Source organism: Pristis pectinata, chromosome 16 (genome assembly GCF_009764475.1).
Source record: "Pristis pectinata isolate sPriPec2 chromosome 16, sPriPec2.1.pri, whole genome shotgun sequence".
Taxonomy (NCBI): domain Eukaryota; kingdom Metazoa; phylum Chordata; class Chondrichthyes; order Rhinopristiformes; family Pristidae; genus Pristis; species Pristis pectinata.
This window is the reverse complement of record NC_067420.1, coordinates 31,956,909-31,978,565: the sequence shown is the minus strand read 5'-3', so window position 1 is coordinate 31,978,565 and position 21,657 is coordinate 31,956,909. Positions and strand designations below refer to the sequence as shown.

At 40.9% G+C, this 21,657-nt stretch overlaps 1 protein-coding gene across 4 annotated transcripts in view; it reads right to left on the bottom strand.

The window, feature by feature from the left end:
* The window catches only part of LOC127578691 (proto-oncogene tyrosine-protein kinase Src-like), a 153,088-nt gene that overhangs the window by 105,588 nt on the left and 25,843 nt on the right, over positions 1-21,657 (bottom strand). Inside the window, exon 1 of one of the 4 annotated variants that reach the window (XM_052030972.1) lies at positions 20,644-20,718. The exons of 2 other annotated variants lie outside the window; for them this stretch is intronic. In XM_052030972.1, coding sequence (XP_051886932.1) covers positions 20,644-20,665 — 22 coding nt within the window. In that variant the 5' untranslated portion in view covers positions 20,666-20,718. Of the gene's footprint in view, positions 1-1,226; positions 1,411-20,643; positions 20,719-21,657 lie in introns of those variants that run through there. One more of the 4 variants, XM_052030975.1, reaches the window with a different exon arrangement.

The window sequence follows — 21,657 nt, the reverse complement described above, 5'->3', positions numbered from 1 at the left end:
GAAAGCTAATTAACATTCAGTAATAGGAATGTGGAGACTAAATATATTCAACTTTTCCAAATGCTGTCTCCGTCACTCTCCCTTCTGTGAATACTTGGCATACTTCATCCATAGGCATATGTGCACACCCTTTCTCCTGGAAAGCATTGAATGTTTTCAAAATATAATAGCCATGAGCTAAATTTAGAATTTTACAGTGGATGAGATCCTTCTGCAGACTAAAGATTCAAATTAATTCTTAGGAACTTCATCATTATAGTATCTCGAAATTAGCATTCAGGGCTTCAAGGGTTAAGGACCCTTTAAGCAACAAGACAGGATGACAATCAGGGCACTTTTCTGCCTCCAGGCATTTCATTCAGTTAAACGAAAAAAAACTTATTGCACTTAACAAGTTCCAAATAGATGTGAAGGAAATCATGTTTTAAATAATCCTAGAAGAAAGCATTTCTTGAAACAAAATGGCAGTTGGAATTACAAATCTTTGGTGCCTACTATTAGAGGGACAAAAATTCCAGCCAAGATTTTACTCACAATTCACTCTCCCAACTCTACTACACGTTGCCCCTCCACCTCGCCCCATTACTAACTGATAAAAACATAGATATTCCCTTTGTCTATCCACCTTTCCCCAACCTTTCTTCAACTTAAGTAATCTGTTTTCCCCCTTTCCCAGTTCTGATGAGGGCTCTTCAACCCGAAACATGAACCATTTCCATTTCCACAGATGCTGTCTAACTTGCTAGGAGTTTCCAGCATTTTCAGCCTGCCTTTCAGATATCAAGGTAAGCTGCGTTATCCCTCCTTGCCATTCAGTGAGACCGTGGTGCATCAGTGACCCAACCACACACGTCTGCCTTTGCTTTACATCCCTCTGTACCCAAAATTAACAAAAGCATTTCAATCTCAGACTTGAACTTAACAACTGACCAGGCACAAATTGTTGTTGGAGGAAGAGAACATTCCAAATATATATCATCCTCTGTGCTTGCTAACTTCATTCCTATAGGCTTGGCTCTAATTTTTTTTTAAAAAGACTATATCACCCTGTCCAAGATTCCTATTCTTCATGGGTTGGAATTGGTTTATTCTACATTACAGCATTTTAGGAGACATGGTTCAAAAGACAAAAATCATGAGGCAATGAATCTGATTTTTTGTACCTCTCCGACTTCTATCCTTCCACTATGGCCGACGTGCAAGCCCCAGTCCTGAAGCCTCTTTACCTTTCTAATGCTCCATCCTCTTGCAAGCTGCTCCTAAAATGCATCTATTTTACTGAGCCTTTGGTTATCTTCTTAATATCTCTCTGTGGCTGATGTCCAATATTCCCGAAAAGCATCTTTAGGTGTTAAAAATGCTCCATAAAAATCCAGGATTATGTAATTAATTTCTCTAACTTCTACATCAAACCAAAACAGTGAGATACAGAGAGAAAGAATCAACAGAAGAGAAAGGGAGGGAGAACGAGAGAAAGATAAAAGGGAAGGGAGGAAGGAAAAGAGACAGAAGGGGAAGGGAGAGAAATAATAGCAAGATATTGGCTAATGTCTCATCTAAAAGCTGGCAGTGCCACACTTACTTATTATGTCACAGAAGGAGGCCATTCAATGCCAGCTGCCAACAAAGCAATCCCATCAGCACTACTCCCCCTATTTCCCTGCAGTTTATTCTCGCTCTCACATGCCCAACATCTCGCCTTTGATTATTTTTTAACCCATTACAAGAAGGGTATTTTTCAGTGGCCAATTAACCTACACATGGGAGGAAACTGCAGAACCCAGCAGAAACCCACAAGGTTACAAAGACAACGTGCATTTTCTACACCGAGAGCACTCATGATCAGGACTATACCTGGGTTCCTGGAGCTGCTGTAACTGCTGCACCACCTTATTAAAGTGTCGGCCTGGATTATGCACTCAGGTCCTGGTGTGGGACTTGAACCCACATCCATCCAACTCTCTAGAGTTTTACAAAGTAACACAAGCATGAATTCAGCTTGCATTACAGTACAAAAAGGGTTTGTGAATTAAAATGCATCTCCTGGGGTTTATACGCATGGCAACCAATATTATCCAGAGAGAATGCCTAGAAATAGACTTGAAATAATTAAAAGGAAATGCATTTAAGTGTGCACTGCCATCAAGATTAATTTTATGGAGAGCATAGAAAGTGGAACAAGATACCAAGATAAAGAGACAGAAAGACTATAGGCAGAGACACGATCAAAGGAGGGAAGAGACAGGGAGGGAGAATGAGAGGAAGATACAGGGAAAGAAACAAAGAGAGAGATAAGAAACAAAACAGCAACAAGAAATAACAAAAGGAGTAGGCCATTCAGCCTTCCATGCCTACTCTAACATTCAGTAGATTGTGGCTAATATTTTACCTCAGTGCTGTCCTTCTGCAGCAGTGCCACATCCCCAATTCGGTTAATACCCAAAATTTCAAACTTTCTCGATTATACTCAGTAAAGCCTAATGATTCACTACTCTCCAGATGAAAAAATCTATTCTCATCTCTAACCAAAGTGGCTGACCCTTTACTTTTCGGCTTGTTCTAGATACCCCAACAAGGGAAACATCAATTCCACATCTACATTATCAAGCCCCTTAAGGATATCGTACATTTAAATGAGATCACTATTCATGCTTCTGAACTCAAGCGAGTACAAGCCCTGTCTAGACATTTTCTCCTCACAGGACCAAGATGCTTTCCCAGGAATCAATCTGGTAAACCATCACTACATTCTGTCTGTCACTCTATTCTGCCTGTTGCTGAATCTGCATTTTATCTTTCAGTGATTTCATATACAACACCATCCCAGTTCCCTGAATTCCAATTCTTTTCAAACTCTCACCATTTAAAAAATATTCCACCTTTCTATTTTTTTCCTACCAGTAAACAACTTCACATTTTTTCACATTATAGTCCTGTCATGTTCTTGCCCCTTCTCTGCCCCCCCCAAAAGCCTCTCTGCATCGTCACAGCCCACACTGCTATCTAGCTTTGCAATCATCAGCTAACTTGAATATATTACACTTGATCTCCTCATCCAAATCAATTATATCGATTGTGAACAGCTGGGTCCCCAGGACTGATCCCTGCTGCACTGGACTGGTCAGCCTCCCAGTTTGCTCCAACTCTGTAAAAAAGATGAGGAAAAGAAGAGGAAAAGAAAAGGGAACAAAAATTCCAGCTGCAACTGAAAACACTGTATTCTAAGCAAGTTCATCACACACCATTAATGGAGGGAGAACACAATAAAGTGCAGTCGGTGCTACCAAACAGAGTGATATTCCAGGCCCTAACACTGGAATTCCCAATCTAAATCTCTGTGTTTTGGTGACTAAGTCAGTCAGTTTAAATGCAGCCTGAATTCAATGGCAGGGTGCACAAAGAGATGTCTACTGAGTCTACTTGGAGCATAGTCAAATTGTGCATCACAATTGTGCATCATATTGGCACCAGAGCAGAGCATAACATCAGGGCTTACACTTCACAAATATAGCTTTGGTACAATTCAGTCAGGTACCTGTGACTGGTAAAAATCCATTCCAAACCAGTGCAAGCCGTCCCCAGGTTATGAACATCCGACTGAATGACACCCCTACGTACGAACAAGCTCCCATAATATTATTAAATACAAAAGCCTGATGTACGTACATACCTTCATTCCTGTAAACGGCAGAACTAATTTCCGCTTTCTCTTTACTTTTAGTAATTGTTCTTTCTTATCAGTCCTGTGAGCTTTTGATGCCATTCATTTTAATACTGTGGACGTATAGTTATCATGTCATAATTTTGTGTATTTTCCAATTTACAGACAAAAGTGACTTAAGGACATCTGTAAAAATAAGACCCATTCATTACCTGGGAACAGCCTGCACTACAAAAATAAGCAACATATTTTCATCCAAGATAAATGCAATGCAGAAAGCCACTGTAGGAACAGGAATGAAATATCACAGAGGATGGAGTTCAGTTTGAAATCCAAGGGGCCTTAACTGAGTATTTGTATTATATTAATGCTTAGCACTAATACTCTGCTGATGCTAAACACGTGGACCAAGGCCTCAAGGAACAATATTTACGTAGGAGAGGGAAAGAATCTGCAGTTCACACACTAGCCTCGTTAGCCACTTCAGAAACCACATCACCAGCGTGGAAGCAAATCATCCTCAACTCTGAGGGTCTCCCAAGAGAGAATTTGCTCTTCTGCCAGAAAACATCAGGACTGGTCTGACAGGAATCAATGTGAGATCTAGGAGCTATGTAACTACATATGCAAGGCATTCTTGGATTGGATATTTCTGTTCACCTTAAACAGCACTGGCACTGCAGGTAGTGCATCTGTATCATAACTCCAGCAACCTGGGCTTGTAAATTAATTGGTTGCTGTAAATTACTCCCAGTGTAGATGACTGGTAGAAAAATCAGGGAGGTGTTACTAGGCACATATGAAAGAATAGATTGCAGAGAAATAATGGGGGAATGGATTCCTCCAAGAGCTGGCATGTCAAGGGGCTGGATGGGATCCTTCTGCATCGTAATATAAAAAATAAGAGGGAAGGAGGTACAAGATAGAAGATAAGATCTCTTTATTAGTCACATGTACATCAAAACACACAGTGAAATGCATCTTTTGCGTTGAGTGTTCTGGGGGCAGCCCGCAAGTGTCGCCACGCTTCCGACGCCAACATAGCATGCCCACAACTTCCTAACCCGTACGTCTTTGGAATGTGGGAGGAAACCAGAGCACCCAGAGGAAACCCACACAGACACAGGGAGAATGTACAAACTCTTGTACGTTCATAGCCCAAAACTTGTTGGTCTAGGAGATGCTAAGGGATGCACTGAATCCTGGTGCAGCCACCACAAAGGCTTTGTGGGGAAGGAGCACACCAAATCTTGCTGCCACTGGACACAGAGGGCTGGGCCCTGTGTAACAGCCTCTCAAACACTTCACAGGTGCATTACTCAAAGAGGAAAAAACACCAGTGGCTTTGATGCACTATAGATAGAATTTATTAGATGGACGAAAGAATAAATGTATTCATTTAATGACACTATGAATGTAAAGAACAACATATACTGATTGTATTGTATTTCCTGAATATACTGATTGTATTATTTTTGAAAGAAATCCCGGGTTCAATTCCAGCCACTGTCTTTAGGAGCTTGTATGTCCTCCCAGTGTCTGCGTGGGTTTCCTCCGGGTGCTCCGGTTTCCTCCCACATTCCAAAGACGTACAGGTTAGGAAGTTGTGGGCATGTTGGCGCCAGAGGCATGGCAACACTTGCGGGCTGCCCCCAGAACACACTACGCAAAAAGATGCATTTCACTGTGTGTTTCAATGTACATGTGACTAATAAAGATATCTTGTCTTATAAAATAACTTGTATTTTATATGATTTTTTATCATCGTTTAAAGTATACCAACTAGCCTTTGTAAGTCACTTACCTACACTGCACAAGTCTGTTGCAGAGAGATTGTTCCAGCAAACATACTCTTTTCTTTAAAAAAATACACATTCCAGAAGATGTGTACTTTCATCTTTCAGATTAACTCCCTGTTCAGATTAGATGCAAAATATTCCACCACACTACTTCAGCACCAAAAACAGGTTCACCCCTTACTTATTTCATTGACGTTTATGGGAGTTTTGCAAATCTGCTTCCCTCATTGTTGTCCACTTGGTCAAGGGGTCTGCAGCAGATAATGTGTATATAGGTGGCTGATTATACAGTTGGATTCTCTGTGCATACACTTTGCACTTTAAATGGCAATCTGCCACTGATTAGCAAATTAGCATTCCTTGTGAAACAAGGCACTATTCCTGCACAAATAATTCCTCATTAAGGTCTGCAGGAAAATTTCCAGAACGCCAGCTCTTCTCAAGGCTCCCTGCAATGCCAGGCCAATTTAAAATGTCTGGGTGTGTCTTTTCTTTTCACAGCCAACATTTACAGCAATCAGCCTGCATTCCTCACAATCCACAAGATCTATAAAATATGCCCCTGGCTGAGGGTACATTATCATTGCTTCTCACACACACACACACCAAACATCACCACCCCCAACACAATACTTTCCTCATTAGCAAAATCCTGAAAGGCAACACATTTATCCTCCAGGATTAATGACATGGTAATCATTGGAGCAATGGCATTTTAGGTGACCAATAAAGTAAGTGCGGTGAAAGATAATTCATTTTGCTAGTTGGAAGACAGCTCACAGCATTCCTATTCTGCATACTGAAGAACAGTTCACATATGTTGTGACATGTTATTGCCATCTGGGTGGAAGCTAAAGACTTTCACTCTTGAAGCATGTGACACTGGAAAGGTATGATTTGCAAATTCAATCGAAGAATACCTACAAATATTGTGCAAAGGAAAAAAAATAAAAAAGTTATCCTTAGTTGTTTACAACATGCATTAAAAGAAAAGATAACTTCTGTCAGGAGTAATAAATCATGAGGAACATACAGGCAACCACATTCTTCAGCTGTTTCACATAATACTGAGTCACACACTATTAATTACAATTTCCAACTATATTTCTTGGCTTACTCGCAAATTGTCTGGTTTCTGTTCCTGCATTATAATATAAAAAAATCTTTTTCTCCCCATCATTCATCAAGTTAGGATTCCCTTGTTCTTTGCCTTTTTCTGTGTGCTAATCACTGGAAATATTGACAAAAGAGTTTAGTGCCTACCACTCTCTATAACTGATTTGCTCAAAAGGTTTTAACCACTGGAAGAGAAATTTCCATCTTGCTCACGGGAAGCGAGAAGAATTGGCAATCAGCAGTAAAAGGGCGGCACTTGTTCCAGCCTTGAAATAAGCTTGCCTGCAAAGATATCTCAGGGTCCGTCAAGAGATTTCATCTGTTCTGATATGACTATGAATTTGATGTCATTTGGGTCTACAGTTACATTGTGCACCGATCAGCCAAATCAGCCTAAAGAATTATTAGAGGAAGCAAAGTAGAAGGTAAAAAGCAGGGATTATAAAATCACATTGTAATCACTGCAAAGAAACTAAAAGAAAGGTTGGAATATGTGCATAGTGTTAAGGGAGACACTGCAATATTAAGCAAACTTTAAAAATAAGAATTTTATTTCAAAAAATCCTCATATTTTTAATTGCAAAAGGCCCCTCTAGGGACAACTAATCATTCAAGAAGGAGCAATTATTACTGGTAACCAATTAAAAGCTCAATTACATCTGATTTAATAAAGTTTAACATTTTGATTGTTTTGTTTAAACAAAAGAATTGTGTATAAAAACTTGAATCCACATCAAAAGACTGATTTTGTTACGTCCATCGATATTACATACAGTTTCTACTCCTTTGTACTCCTTGTCCTTTTTCAAGACAGTGATTAGTTCACTCCCTTTCAAAGTAGCAAGTGCAATCAAATCAACATTTCATAGCCAATTTTGTTATTCTTGCAAGTAGGATTGTGATAGATGATGATTAAATTGATTTTAAAAAGATGACTGCTAGTTTGGACCAATCTGTATTAAACACTGTCTGCCTGACAAAACAGCTGTGTTCCATGTAATACCAGTGCTTCTGAGTTGGGAGTGAAAAATATAGTGTTCAGGGCCTACTCCAGAGGCACTACATGCAACATGAATTGTGACACATGCATTATTGAGGTAATTTCCCACTTCAGTAACTAGGTGTGACCAAGAGGAGAATGGTCACCCATCTATCGCAGGAACCTCAGCAATATTTGCCACAGTGAAATTAACCTCTCTACCAGATTACCAGTCAGGTGGTGAATATCAAGTGTCTCTTCAGTTTCACATCAAATTCAAAAAGTTTCTAAGTAATAGTGAAACATATCACTGAAAATTATTTGCTCAAATGGAAAACCTTCCTTAAATCAATGACTTCTCAGCAGAATGAACTGTGAACAAAGTGTACAATGGGCATTCAATCCACTCCACCAGACTTTTCTGAATCACTCATCTTGCCTTGTAGTTTTACTGTGATATTAGAAGCCCTTCAATTGTCTACCCGCATGGCATTCTTCGTACTACAGTCTGAACACACAGGCCTTCAAAATTTCTCAAGACTTAATAAGCTGTCAGAATTGTGTCCAAAACTCCCAAAGAGGCCCACAGCCTGTAGACACAAGAAGAGTAAATGGGCATGTCTCAAGTGACTGGGAACTCCAGTGCTTACTGAGAGATCACAAGATCACAAGACAAGGGAGCAGAAGTAGGCCATTCGGCCCATCAAGTCTGCTCCACGAGCTAAAAAAAAGAAAAAAACTATTTCTTTCTAGTCCCAATTTCCAGCTTTATCCCCATATCCCTTGATACCTTGACTAATTAGATACCCATCTATCTCCTCCTTAAATGCCTCCAATGATCAGGCCTCCACTTCTGTACATGGCAAAGAGGCAAAGAATTCCATAAATTCACTACCCTCTGGCTAAAGAAATTTCTCCTCATCTCTGTTTTAAACTGGTACCCTCTAATTCTAAGATTGTGCCCTCTGGTCCTGGACTCACCCACCAAGGTGAGGGGGAGGAAAGAAAGGCATTATCCATGCCCTCAAATCAGACGACAATAACTTTGACACTTGTGTAAACTAGACAATCCATTTTAAATAAACTGCTATTTCTTTGGCTGCCTAGGCCACTTTCTAGACCACCTCAGATTGCTACCCTCCTGAGGTACATGGACTCCTGACTCAAAGTTTGAGGCAACGGTTCCATGTTTAGAGGTAACTTGCACTAGCTATTTACACAAATTCTTTTATACAAATGACATCCCTAGGAACTGCACTGGAGTATTGCCAATTGAGAATAAATTGTCCCAATATCTCATTTTTTTTGGCCTGATAGCAAATGGCTAAAAGTTTAGTCAAGGGGATCAGTTTTGAAGTGTGGCTTAAAAAGAAGGAGATGTAGCAAGGCAGGGATAGAACAAAGGAAGGGAAGGAAACTTAAGACTTTGGCAGCTGAGAACAAGGCCACCACTGATGGAGCAAAGAAATCTGGGAAAACTGAAGGGCCCAGAATTGGATGGGTGCAGATATCTCTGAGGAAGAAAGGACTCGAGCAGATTAAGGGAGGGAGGAACAAAACCACAGAGATTTGAAAACAAGATTGAGAATTGTAAAATCAATGTGTTGCTTATCTGGGAATTAACGTAACTGAGAAATTACGGGAGTGATGAGAGAACAGGACTTTGCAAGTTGGAAAACTGGCTGATTTTTACCAGGTTTCAGGAATGGGAATTGGCAGGTTCCACCAATCATCCATTGGGGTTATGGCAGCAGAACTGTAGGCTATCAGCCTGTGACTTGCCAGTGGAGAAGTTCACAGAAAGGTACTAAGTTGATTGCAATTAGTGTCTTCTACTTCCTTTTCCAAATGTGCTGATCCAATTATAGACACCCTGTAGCAGCCCCAGCTAAAACCATTTAACTCAACAAAACCATTTTGATCATGGGAACCTCTCGATTGTATGAGAAAATTAGGAGTTAATCTGATGGAAGTATCTCGGCACTGTCAGAATGTTGAAACTCACTCCTAATCAGAATTCCCTTCCACCTGACAACATCTGCATCTTTAGATCCACAGAAAGATTCATTGTTGCCAAACAAGGACATCATCTGTAATGAGTCTAGTTGGGACCTGGAATTTCAGTTTCAATAATGGTGGGAAGACAGTGGTAGATTAATTCACAGTGCAAAATAATGGATTGATCTTGATTGGAAAAAATGTCAGGAAAGTATATGAACCCAAGCAGGAAAAAGGTACATCAGACATAAATCTCTGTACTGAAGCTGCTTTCACTTTTATTCTCTCATCCTTCCTTCATCTTGTATCCATCTTACTAACCTTTGTAAGCAGTCCCTCAGGATTGAGGATGACACTTCCACCCTAGCATTTGAGGCCTCCAAATGATTACTTTTAACTTGGGTAGCCATTGTGCACAGACTACTACATGGACATGACAGTGTGAAGTTTTGATCCACTGGCAAGGAGAGCCAAGGCAATTGGAGATCAGGGTCTACTGCATGGTCTCGACGCACACAGAGTCCTGCCCATTACCTCTTCCATCACACCTCTCGCTTCTTCCCTTGCTCCTCCAGATTACGCTCTCACCATTCTGCAGCCCCCCCCCCTCCTTAGTTCCTCTCTTCTCCTCCCTTTCATTAATCCTGCTCCCCCAAAGCCAGGGTCAGTAACCACATTAATTCATAAGAATATTCTTACCGTCAGTTCAAATGTGGCAAAGGAGCTAAGTGACACAGGACCAATGCTCTTTCATATGCAACAGCAGTGTGATCCCACAACAAATGGATTAAGTTAAATGTCTGCAGTCCTGACACATCCTGTGATAAGTATTTCATATCTCAGATGCTGAAGGCATCAATCAAAAAAGGAAGCTGTTGGAGATCTATTTAATGTTTTCAAAGAAGTACTTATTTTGCGTTATAAAATTATTAAGCATTTTCAAAACTCTAATTGCATTAGATCATTAGGGAAAGGTTCATATAGCTGGGCAATTTAGTCCTACTTTGGGTATACAATTCTCAATTTATTCAGTGCGGGATCCAGGACCTGTATTAGTGCCTCTCTTACTAATTATGTCAAACACGACAGCAATACAGTTGAGTGATGGGGCAGGGAGGAGAGGGGGACAGGTCAAACCACATTTATGGAGGAAGGCAGGAAGCCCCTTAACAATCTAGAGTGCAGTAGGATGGATCAGAATGCAAACAGAGAAAGGAGAAATGGGAAAGGTTGTCTTGGAGTACTTCTGTCAATAGTGACCAATCCTTTAAAATTCTGTATTGGTCAGTTAGTGAATATAGTGCTCAAACAAAACGGGATATTTAGAGCTGGATATACCCAGTTCCAGTGTACTTGAGGAAAGTCTTTAAGTGTTCACCAACTGTGTCCAGTAGATATTTTACAGTATCTTATTGTGCTTATATAGCATAGACTTCCTGATCGACTCTGTGGCATCATTTTGACAAAGCAATACTTCAGTTATTAAATACAAGTGTGATTTAGTGTTCCACCACAAAATGTGATTATAACCTGGTTATTTTAGGCATTATCCTGGTGGTTTCGGCAGGGTTCCCCAATGTGAGGAAAATCCCAGTTGAACATATTTTGTCTCTGCTCAAAAGGATACGCTAAGGCAGGTGTACTCAGTAAATGTCAATGAGCTGTAGACCTTCAGATGGTTTTATCCATCTGATATGTTCACTGTGCTTTCCCGATATAATGCATTCTAGTTTTCATGGAAAGAATTATTGAGAAGAGGCCTACTTTAACAAAGGTTGCTCACAAATTAGCTCGCTGTTTTTTTTTCCACATAAATAAAACAATTTGTTATTAATCCAGCACTGAATACTTTTCATCAGCCATACTGTGCTTGCTCCCTCAGCTTGCATTGAGGGGTAAAGGCAGATTGGGGCCAGCAAATGCTTTATGTTAGAAGGTTCAATTCTTACCAATAAGACTTCTAAAAATGTGAAGCAACAGAAGGAAAAAAAATCATCCCTTCTCCCAGGCAGCCACTCTACAATGCAGGGAAAATGATATTCTGCACAAATATTAGTCAATGACTCAAATCTGCACATATGGAGATCATACCAGCAGTCAGATAGCTGCTGCGCCAATTGGCGGGTTTGTTGTGCATCTGCTGTGCCTATTTTCCACGTGGACTCATTCCCACACAAAATCAACGCAGGCAAACAAAAACTGGACCTGACATGACCGGACTACAAAACTGTTTTTCAGTCTGGCTGCAAGAACCCCAAGACTAGCAGACATACTGGAAAGAAAAGTGGAGTGTGAACACCATCGATGGCTGGAATTCAAATTGGAATTCCCTGGCCAAAAGCTTGGAAAGCAGGAATAATGCAGAACAGTTTCACAGTTGTCAGTACTATAGAAGTCTTCACATTGGCATCACAGGGTAACTTTTCCTCAACACTTGATCTGAGTTTAATGGTAGCATAACAATCTTAAGATGCTGGGTGTTTCAGACTTCAAGTGATGGCCCATAAAAAATAGGAGCAGGAGTCGGCCATCTGGCCTGTCGAGCCTGCTTCGCCATTCAATAAGATCATCGGTTATTTGGTTGTGGACTCAGATCCACCTACCTGCCTTTTCCCCATAACCCTTAATTCCCCTACTATGCAAAAATCTATCTAACTGTGTCTTAAATATATTTAATGAGGTAGCCTCTACTGCTTCCCTAGGCAGAGAATTCCACAGATTCACTACTCTCTGGAAAAAGCAGTTTCTCCTCATCTCTGTCCTAAATCTACTCCCCCGAATCTTGAGGCTATGTCCCCTAGTTCTAGCCTCACCTACCAGTGGAAACAACCTTCCTGCCTCTATCTTATATATCCCTTTCATAATTTTATATGTTTCTATAAGATCCCCTCTCATTCTTCTGAATTCCAGCAAGTATAGTCCCAGGCGACTCAGTCTCTCCTCATAGGCCAACCCCCTCATCTCCGGAATCAACCCGGTGAACCTCCTCTGCAGCGCCTCCAAAGCATAGCCTTAGTATAACTTTCCTCAAGTAAGGAGACCAGAACTGCAGGCAGTACTCTAGGTGCAGCCTCACCAGTACCCTGTACAGTTGCAGCATAACCTCCCTGCTCTTAAATTCAATCCCTCCAGCAATGAAGGCCAACATTTCATTTGCCTTCTTGATAACCTGTTGCACCTGCATACCAACCTTTTGCAATTCATGCACAAGCACTCCCAAGTCCCTCTGCAGAACTGCATGCTGCAATCTTCCACCATTTAAATAATAATCTGATCTTCTATTTTCCTTCCAAAGTGGTTGACCTCACATTTACCAACATTTTACTCCATCTGCCAGTCCCTTGCCCATTCACTTAATCTATCTATATCTCTGCAGACTCTCCGCAATTTGCTTTTCCACTCAATGTAGTGTCATCAGCAAACGTAGATAGGCTACACTCAATCCCCTCTTTTGAATTTATAATGAATATAGTGAACAGTTACAGGCACAGCACCAACCCCTGCTGCACCCCGCTCACCACTGATTGCCAACCAGAGAAACACCCATTTATCCCAACTCTCTGCTTTCTATTGGGTAACCAATTCTTTATCCATGCTAACACATTACCTCCAACTCCATGCATTCTTATGGGTAAGTCTTTTATGCGGCACCTTATCAAACACCTTCTGGAAATCCAAATATACAACATCCACCTGTTCCCCTCTATCCACTACACTCATTATATCCTCAGAGAACTCCAGTAAGTTTGTCAAACAGGACCTGCCCTTCCTGAATCCATGCTGTGTCTGCCTGATGGAACCACTTCTATCCAGATGTCTCATTATTTCTTCCTTATTGATAGCTTCAAGAATTTTCCCAACTACAGACGTTAAGGTAACTGGCCTATCGTTACCTGCCTTTTGCCTACATCCTTTTTTTTCTAAACAGTGGTGTGACATTCGCTGTCTTCCAATCTGCCGGGACCTGCCTAGAGTCCAGAGGATTTTGGTAATCCTCTACTATAACTTCCACCATTTGTTTCAGTACCCTGGGATGCATCCCATCAGGACCAGGGGACTTATCTACCTTTAGGCCCACTAGATTGCTCATCACTACCTCTTTAGTGATAGCGATTGTATTGAGGTCCTCACCTCCCATCACATCTCTCTTTGGCACGCCAGATGTGTCCTCACCATGAAGACTGACACAAAATAGTCGTTCAAAGTCTCGGCCATTTCCACATTACCCAATATTAATCCCCCTTCTCATCTTCCAAGGGACCTATGTTCACTTTAGCCACTCTTTTCCGCTTTATAGAATCATGAAAACTTTTACGATTTTTTTTTATTTTGTGCTAATTTAATTTCATAATCTGCCTTCCCTTTCCTTATTGCTTGCTTCCCACTACTCTTGGTGACTTTGTATGCATGAGCTTTTAAATTTTTTTAAAAAATTTTATTTACAGCATGGTAACAGGCCCTTCTGGCCCAAAGAGTCCGCGCCGCCCATTTTAAACCCAAATTAACCTACCCATACGTCTTTAGAACGTGGGAGGAAATCGGAGCACCCGGAGGAAACCAACGCAGACACGGGAAGATGTACAAACTCCTTACAGACAGTGACGGGAATCGAACCCTGATCGCTGGTGCTGTAATAGCATCGCGCTAACCGCCACGCTACCGTGCCGCCCCTTTTAGCTTGATGCCTTCTTTTATTTCCTTACTTATCCAAGGCTGGCTCTCCCCACCCTTACCGTCCTTACTTTTAACTGGAATATACTTTTGTTGAGCACCATGAAAAATCTCTTTGAAAGTCTTCCACTGTTCCTCAACTGTCCCACCATGTAGCCTGCGTTCCCAGTCTACCTAGCCAACTCCTCCCTCATCCTGTTGTCGTTTCCCTTATTTAGGCATAATACACTGGTTTTAGATCAAACTATTGCACCCTCCATTTGTATGAGAAATTCAATTATACTATGATCACTCTTTCCAAGAGGATCCCTAACTACAAGATTGTTAATTTTATCTGTCTCATTGTGCAGGACCAGATCTAAGATAGCATTTTCCCTTGTAGGTTCGCTAACATGCTGTTCAAGAAAGCTATCACAAATGCATTCCACGAAGTCCTCCTCAAGACTGCCTCGACCAACTTGATTCACCCAATCTATGGGGAAGTTAAACTCCCTCATGACAACTGCAATATAGTGATTAGTATAAATAAATGGTAATTGGTATTATTGGAGCACAGCGCAAAGGCCCATGCTAGCAAAGGCAAACTTAATATTTTAAGTTCTTCCTGCAGGAGTGATCAACACCTGGAACTGATCTTCAGGTACTACAGTGAAGGGAATTCACTGCTTTTGTTGTATTTTCTTTGCTTAAGTTTTAGATTCCATGAAAATGACCTCCATGTTCCAAATCCGGGCAGCAATGTGGTGCAGCTAATAAAGCTGCTGCCTCACGAGCCAGTGACCCAGGTTTGACACTGACCTCCAGTGCAGTAAGACTGCATAAATCCCGTTTTTATTCTTTCCACGGTGGACGTTAACGTGGAAAGAATATAAACGGGATTTATACTGTCTCAGTATAAAGGAGTGCTTATTAGTCGCCATAGAATTGGTAGGCTGAAGAAGTTTAGACCTGATAGGAGTTTATAAAATTATGAGAGGTAAGAATAAAATATCTTTCTCTTAGGGTCAAAATGTCTAATACTAGAGGGCATGCACTTAAGGTGAGAGGGGAAAAGTTCAAAGGAGATGTGCAGGGCAAGTTTTTTTCTATTCACATACACACAGATTTGTGGGTGCCTGGAATGCGCTGCCAGGGGTGGTGGTGGAGGCAGATACAATTGGGGCATTTAAGAGGCTCTTAGACAGACACATGAGTATGCAAAAAAAAATGGAGGGATGCGGTCCATGTGCAGACAGAAGGGATTAGGTGTCATTAGATTAATTAGTTCAGCACAACATCATGGGCCAAAGGGCCTGTTCCTGTGCTGTACCGTTCTATGTTCTGAGTTCTATGAAGAGCCTGTTTCTGTGCTGTAGAATTGTATGGCTAACACTTAAGCCGTTACTTTCCGTGATTCTGCAGGTCTGCACTCAGTCCACGAAAGAATACATTTAACACACAAATTGGTAAGCAACTTTATCCTGGGATGCATGTTAAGTTATAAAGACAACCAAATGCTGGAGCGAGAATGCAGCCTCTCCTCGAGCATAATAAATCAGAATGGATTGACTGGCCCTTCACATATGGATTTGTCCATCTGTAGATACAAGTCAGTGCTTGTAAGCTAATATTTTGCCAATGATATTTATTTCATTGAGGGCCAAGGAAGAATGACAATGAAACTGTGTTGCTGGTCTGTACGCAAGGTAGGGATGGAAGGAGTGGAGTGGCACAAGTACATTGTGAACATAACACCATCATTTTATCTCCAACAACAAGCATTAGCAGTGGAACTAAACTGAGTATATCAGTGGAAAACCAAATAAAGGTGTAACACTGACCAACCCATGCTGGCAAGAGAAAGAAAACACACAAAAGTAAATAAGGTTGGAAGTGTACTCCCAGTAAGGCACATAATAATGGGGGAAAAAAGTGGCCATCTATTCTATTCTGAAATACTTCCTAAAAGCAACTTTGAAGTATGCCATCTTTCAGATGGGCCTTAACTTATGGATCTACGCTGACCTCTCAGGTGTACGGAAAGCACCTCTTGTGAACTTGCCAAGAGCAAGACAGTTCACCTTGGAACCTTGAGCAAGGCACTAAAGCTGACTAATTGGTCATCATTTCACTGCTGCTTGTGGAGATATGCAAAGTGGCCGCTGATTTTCCTGCATCACAACAGCTTCAAATACATTTCATTGACCGTAGAGCAATTTGGATCAGTGGCCTAGAAGGGTGCTATATAAATGCAAGACTTTTTTATTACAGAGAATAGCCCAGATGCCCTGTTCACAGCTCAGATACTGCTGTCTTAGTTGAACCCCTCATTGTGTACTGCTAAAAACGTTACACTTGTGTACACTGAAACTAGCTGGAACTCCACGCTTAGGAAACACTGCCATTAAGGCCACTATAATTCCCTTGTGAAAAGGAAAACCAAGTGACATTGTTTCCAATTTGGGTATTTTTTGCTTGCTACCGTGTGTTGTCAAAAAAATTACAGACAGTCATTATACCAAGATAAGTTTCAAAAATGAGTAGAGGATTAAATGGACAGCAATGAACTTAATATCTCTTAACACACTTGCACAAAGCAAGAGACCAACCACATATCTTAGACTTGTGCTTTAGATTTCTCAATATTCTTTATCAAAACGCGCCCAGTTTCCTTTCCTTTCCTTTGTACATTCTACAAGGGGGTGGGAGGAACCACATTGGGAAAGTTTGAGACCAGTTTATTTATAGTAACAAAATGCAATGTCCCTATTGATATTAAAATTAAAAGCCTTTTGCACTTGGATAAAAGGAATATTGGTGGAATTTTCAAAGCTATCCTTAGACTTAGCTGCCACTAGAAAGTCAATATGCTGGTGTCATAAAAAATAGGTAACTAAATCGTATTTGAAATTCAATTCTCTTTTTCCTGCCCTGCCCAATCTGACGCAGCAACTGTTTTGTGACTACATATATTTTTCCTTAAGCATTAAGATACAAAAAATAAAGTTGATATCAGGAAATAGCCCGCTATTCCAGTTAAAGATGCCTTTTGCAACCTTTCCAGCCTGTCATTTGGTTTTTAAAAGGTCTTTGAAATAATTGTCGTTTTTCCTCTACCACCAGCAAACATTAAAATAATGTAGTAAGACTCCAGGCTGTTACACAAGAAGCCGCAATGATCTGTTTACCAAATGAATGTGTGAATTCCTGCTCATTGAGAGATACATATGTTTTTACTGTGTGTTCCTCACACATCTTCCGTATATTCACTCAGCCTCTCCCCCGTTACAAAGATTCAATCTCTTGTATTTTTATTTCAATGTCATGTCTGGAAAGGACTATAATCCTTTTTCTATAATAGGCAACTAACTTCTTCTCCAAGCCGTGCTTTCTCCAAATCTTATTTGCAGCACAAGTGTCTGCAGTCAATTGTAATCTTAGCAGCCAACACTTATCTTGTAAATGGATCAAAATTTTCCAGAATCCTTGGCTTAATAACCAGAGGCACAAAATGCTAAAGAACCAGGAATAGGAGGATCAAAACTCCATAGGCATGTGGTTCCTAAAAACATGCACATTTTTAAGCTATTCATCCAAATGAAAGTACCCAAAATTCTCTCTCAGCAGATTGGTTTTATCAATTTGCCTCTCTCCCTCCAACATCAGGCAGAAGCAAAATACCACAAGGTACTGGTAATCTAAAAGACAGAAAATGTCCCAAATCCTCATCTGCTAAATGGTCATTGGCCCAAAATGCAAACTCTGTTTTGTCCTCTTCATAGGCTGCCCGATCTGCTGAGCAGTTCCAGCATTTTGTGTCTTTATCCCCATCGATACTAGCCCCACGTCAGTTGAGGTGGTAGGCAGCCTATTGCAAGACATCTCCAGTGTATATTCCCCTCGAATGTACAAGTGGATTAGAATCAGGGAATAGTTACAGCACAGGAGTAGGCCATTCAGCCCATCATATCTGTGCTGGCTCTCTTTCCATAATTCAATCATCCTCTTCCCTCAATAGGGGCCATTCCTTCTATTGAACAACCAAATCAAGGTTACTGTCTGAGGAATCTATGGACAGAAATCAATTGCTAGCCACTGATACCTAGCCCACTTTTGAAAAGAACTCTTCAGTTGTTACAAAAATGATACATAGCCTAGGATATTAAAAAAAATTCCCACTAGCATCTTAAAACAAGAGCTGCATGTAACTATTCAAAAGAATGCGAAATCCTTCATAAAATATTTAAGAGCGCTTCTGTCACTCCTGGATTCAGGACCCTGCAGGGTTCCCAATCAATAGAAAGTATATTTGACACTGTAACAATTGAGACAGAGCATTCTTTTCACGCAGTGTATCCTTTGATCAACATCTGCATTAATCTACTTCTCCAGTGAGTTTCTACATCCTGCCAACAGCAGAGGCAGCTGCTTTTTTTTAAAGAAAAATAACTACTTCAAAGAATTTTGGTGAAACTGCCGAAAGTTTTGCCTTCTGTAGATAGTGACTCAGACTGGAGCAACCTGGATACAAGCAAACAAAGGAAAATATACCGAAAAATAATAAGTCACATCTCAAATTGGATTTCCTTGACACCCAAGTATATATCATTCCATCCTGTAGGCTCACTAACACAAAAATGCATCAAAACTGCCAACATAATGTTCAGCCCTGCAATGCAAAAACATGTTATTCCTTCACAGAGAGTAAAACTCATGAAGGCCAACTACTCTCAGTTTTGACAGGCTGGGCTGCAAAAGAAAAGCCGTCCCCTGCAATTTAAAATACTTATCTTTTACAGAACCCATCAAATTTACCATATGGTAGGACCCAAGGGAACTGGCCCCGTCCTTCCCTTAAAGGAAGCTTTGTGGCATTTACTTTCCATAATGTACCGTACATGTCAAAGATATTTCCGGCCACTGTCAGTGAGGAGTTTGTACGTTCTCCCTGTGTCTGTGTGGGTTTCCTCTGGCTGCTCTGGTTTCCTCCCACATTCCAAAGACATACAGGTTAGAAAGTTGTGGGAATGCTATGTTGGCACCAGAAGCATGGCGACACTATGAATGGTTTTATAATGAAAGGAAACCATGGTTTCTCTCTTCTCTCCTCTTCCATCGGGTAGAAGATACAGGAGCCTGAGGGCACGTACCACCAGACTTAAGGACAGCTTCTACCCCACTGTGATTAGAATATTCAACAGTTCCCTTATACAATGAGATGGACTATGACCTCACGATCTACCTTGTTGTGACCTTGCACCTTATTGCACTGCACTTTCTCTGTAGCTGTGACACTTTACTCTGTACTGTTATTGTTTTTTTTACCTGTACTACATCAATGTACTCTGTACTAACTTGATGTAACTGCACTGTGTAATGAATTGACCTGTAAGATCGGTTTGTAAGACAAGTTTTTCACTGTACCTCAGTACAAGTGACAATAATAAGCCAATACCAATAATTTGTAATGAAATTTGCCTGCAAGAAGCTAGCAGCCTCGGCTTCCATTGACCCAGCCTCAACAGCTTATTGGCAGAGGTAACTTCAGATTTCCACAGAACTGCAAGAAGAATTGTTTCCTGGCATCAGCCCATAAGGCTTAGTTTGAATTTTAAAGATCATTTTGATTCCCCGCTGGAGGAATACATCTACCCTATTAAAATCTTTCATCATCTTAAAAACAACTGTAGGACCTCCTAAGCTTCGACACTAAGGAAGTGCAAACCTCATCTACACAACCTGCTCCAATATAATGCTTCTAACACGGATACCATTTACTGTACCCATCCAAGCCCAATGAGTCCCTTGAGCGGAGGTGACTGGAATATTATTCAAAACTCTAAATGGTGTCTAAACCCAGCTTTTATAACTGTTACACAACTTTGAATTTCACTCTACTTAAGGTGTAAGCTTTCATTCCATCAACCATTTTAATTTTGTTTTTAAAACCTGTCCACTAACCTTCAGTGATCCTTCTACACCTTCAAGGTCCATAGTTTCCCACCATAAAGGATCCATTAGAGCATTTTCTAAGTCCTCAGTGGATGTAGTTGACATGTAAATATCAATGGCTCCACCTAACACACAGATTTAATTCAACAGGAAATGAAGGGTTCTCTCTCAATTATGTTAAGTTCTACCTTTTACTTTATACATTAACTTTAACATTTAAACTTAGCATTGTCCTGGTTTGTTTCAAATCTACAAACCGATCTATTATTCACAGGTTGTATTAACTGGTGACATATTTGTAAAGTGTAATGAAGTCACTTCAGGTATGTAGTACATCTAGGATGCAAATACACTCCAGAACCAATGTTATACAAACATCCATTGTCAAGCTGCAGTATGTAGATGATGCTTGCATTTGCACATGTTCAGAAGCTGAGTTCCAAGCCATCATCCATGCTTTAACTATAGTACAAGAGGATGGGCCTTACCTGGATTCAGGTTGCTTTCCATAAATCAGAGTGAAAAATAAACTGCTGGTGGAACTTAACAGGTCAGGCAGCATCTGTAGAGGGAAATAGACAGTTGCCACTGCGGGTCAAGACCCTTCATCTGGACTGAAAAATTAGAGGGGAGATAGCCAGTATAAAGAGGTGAGGGGGCATGTGGCAAGATCTGGCAAGTGATAGATAGATCCAGATGAGGAGGGGTGATTGACAGATGGAGTTGGGGGTGGGGGAAGGGTGGAAATAGCAACAGAGACCGGGAGGTGATATATGGAGGCAACAAAGGGCTGTGGATGATGAAATCTGACAGGAAAGGAAGGTGAGGCATAGAACTAAATAAGGCAGATGGGAACAGTGGGTGGGGAGGGGACATAGTGAGTGTTGGTGATGGACAGATGGAGTAGGTGGGGGAGGGGATAGAAACTGGGGCTCTCTGGGGGAGGGGAGGGGAGGGGAGGGGAGGGGAAAAAGAGTGGGGGAGATTAGGTGTGCGTAGGAGGACCTGGGTGGATCTGAAGGAGACTGCACATTAATTTACATCCCTCCCCTCTTTATACTGGCCATCTCCCCTCCACTCTTTCAATCCAGATGAAGCGCCTCGACCTCAACGGTCGACTGTCCATTTCCCTCCAAAGATGCTGCCTGACCTGCTGAGCTCCTCCAGCAATTTGTTTTCTGCTCCATATTCCAGCATCTGCAGTCCCTTGTGTCCCCATAAAGAAGAGTGTTTGGTCAATTAGGTTCATCCCCTTCTAAATCCTTGCCTGCTACTGCATCCTAGGTAGTTTCCCTAAACATACAAATTTTATCTCAATCAATTCTGTTATATTTATAACGAATTGAAGTGAATCTAATAATGGTATTTGTTGGTCATATATTTGGAATAACTGAACAATGTTAGTGTTTAAAGTATCAATTGACTAACAACAATAGTGGTCAATCCCTTATAAATCTCCTGCCCAGTCACTTTCATTCCTTAGGCAGTTTACTTGGATTAGG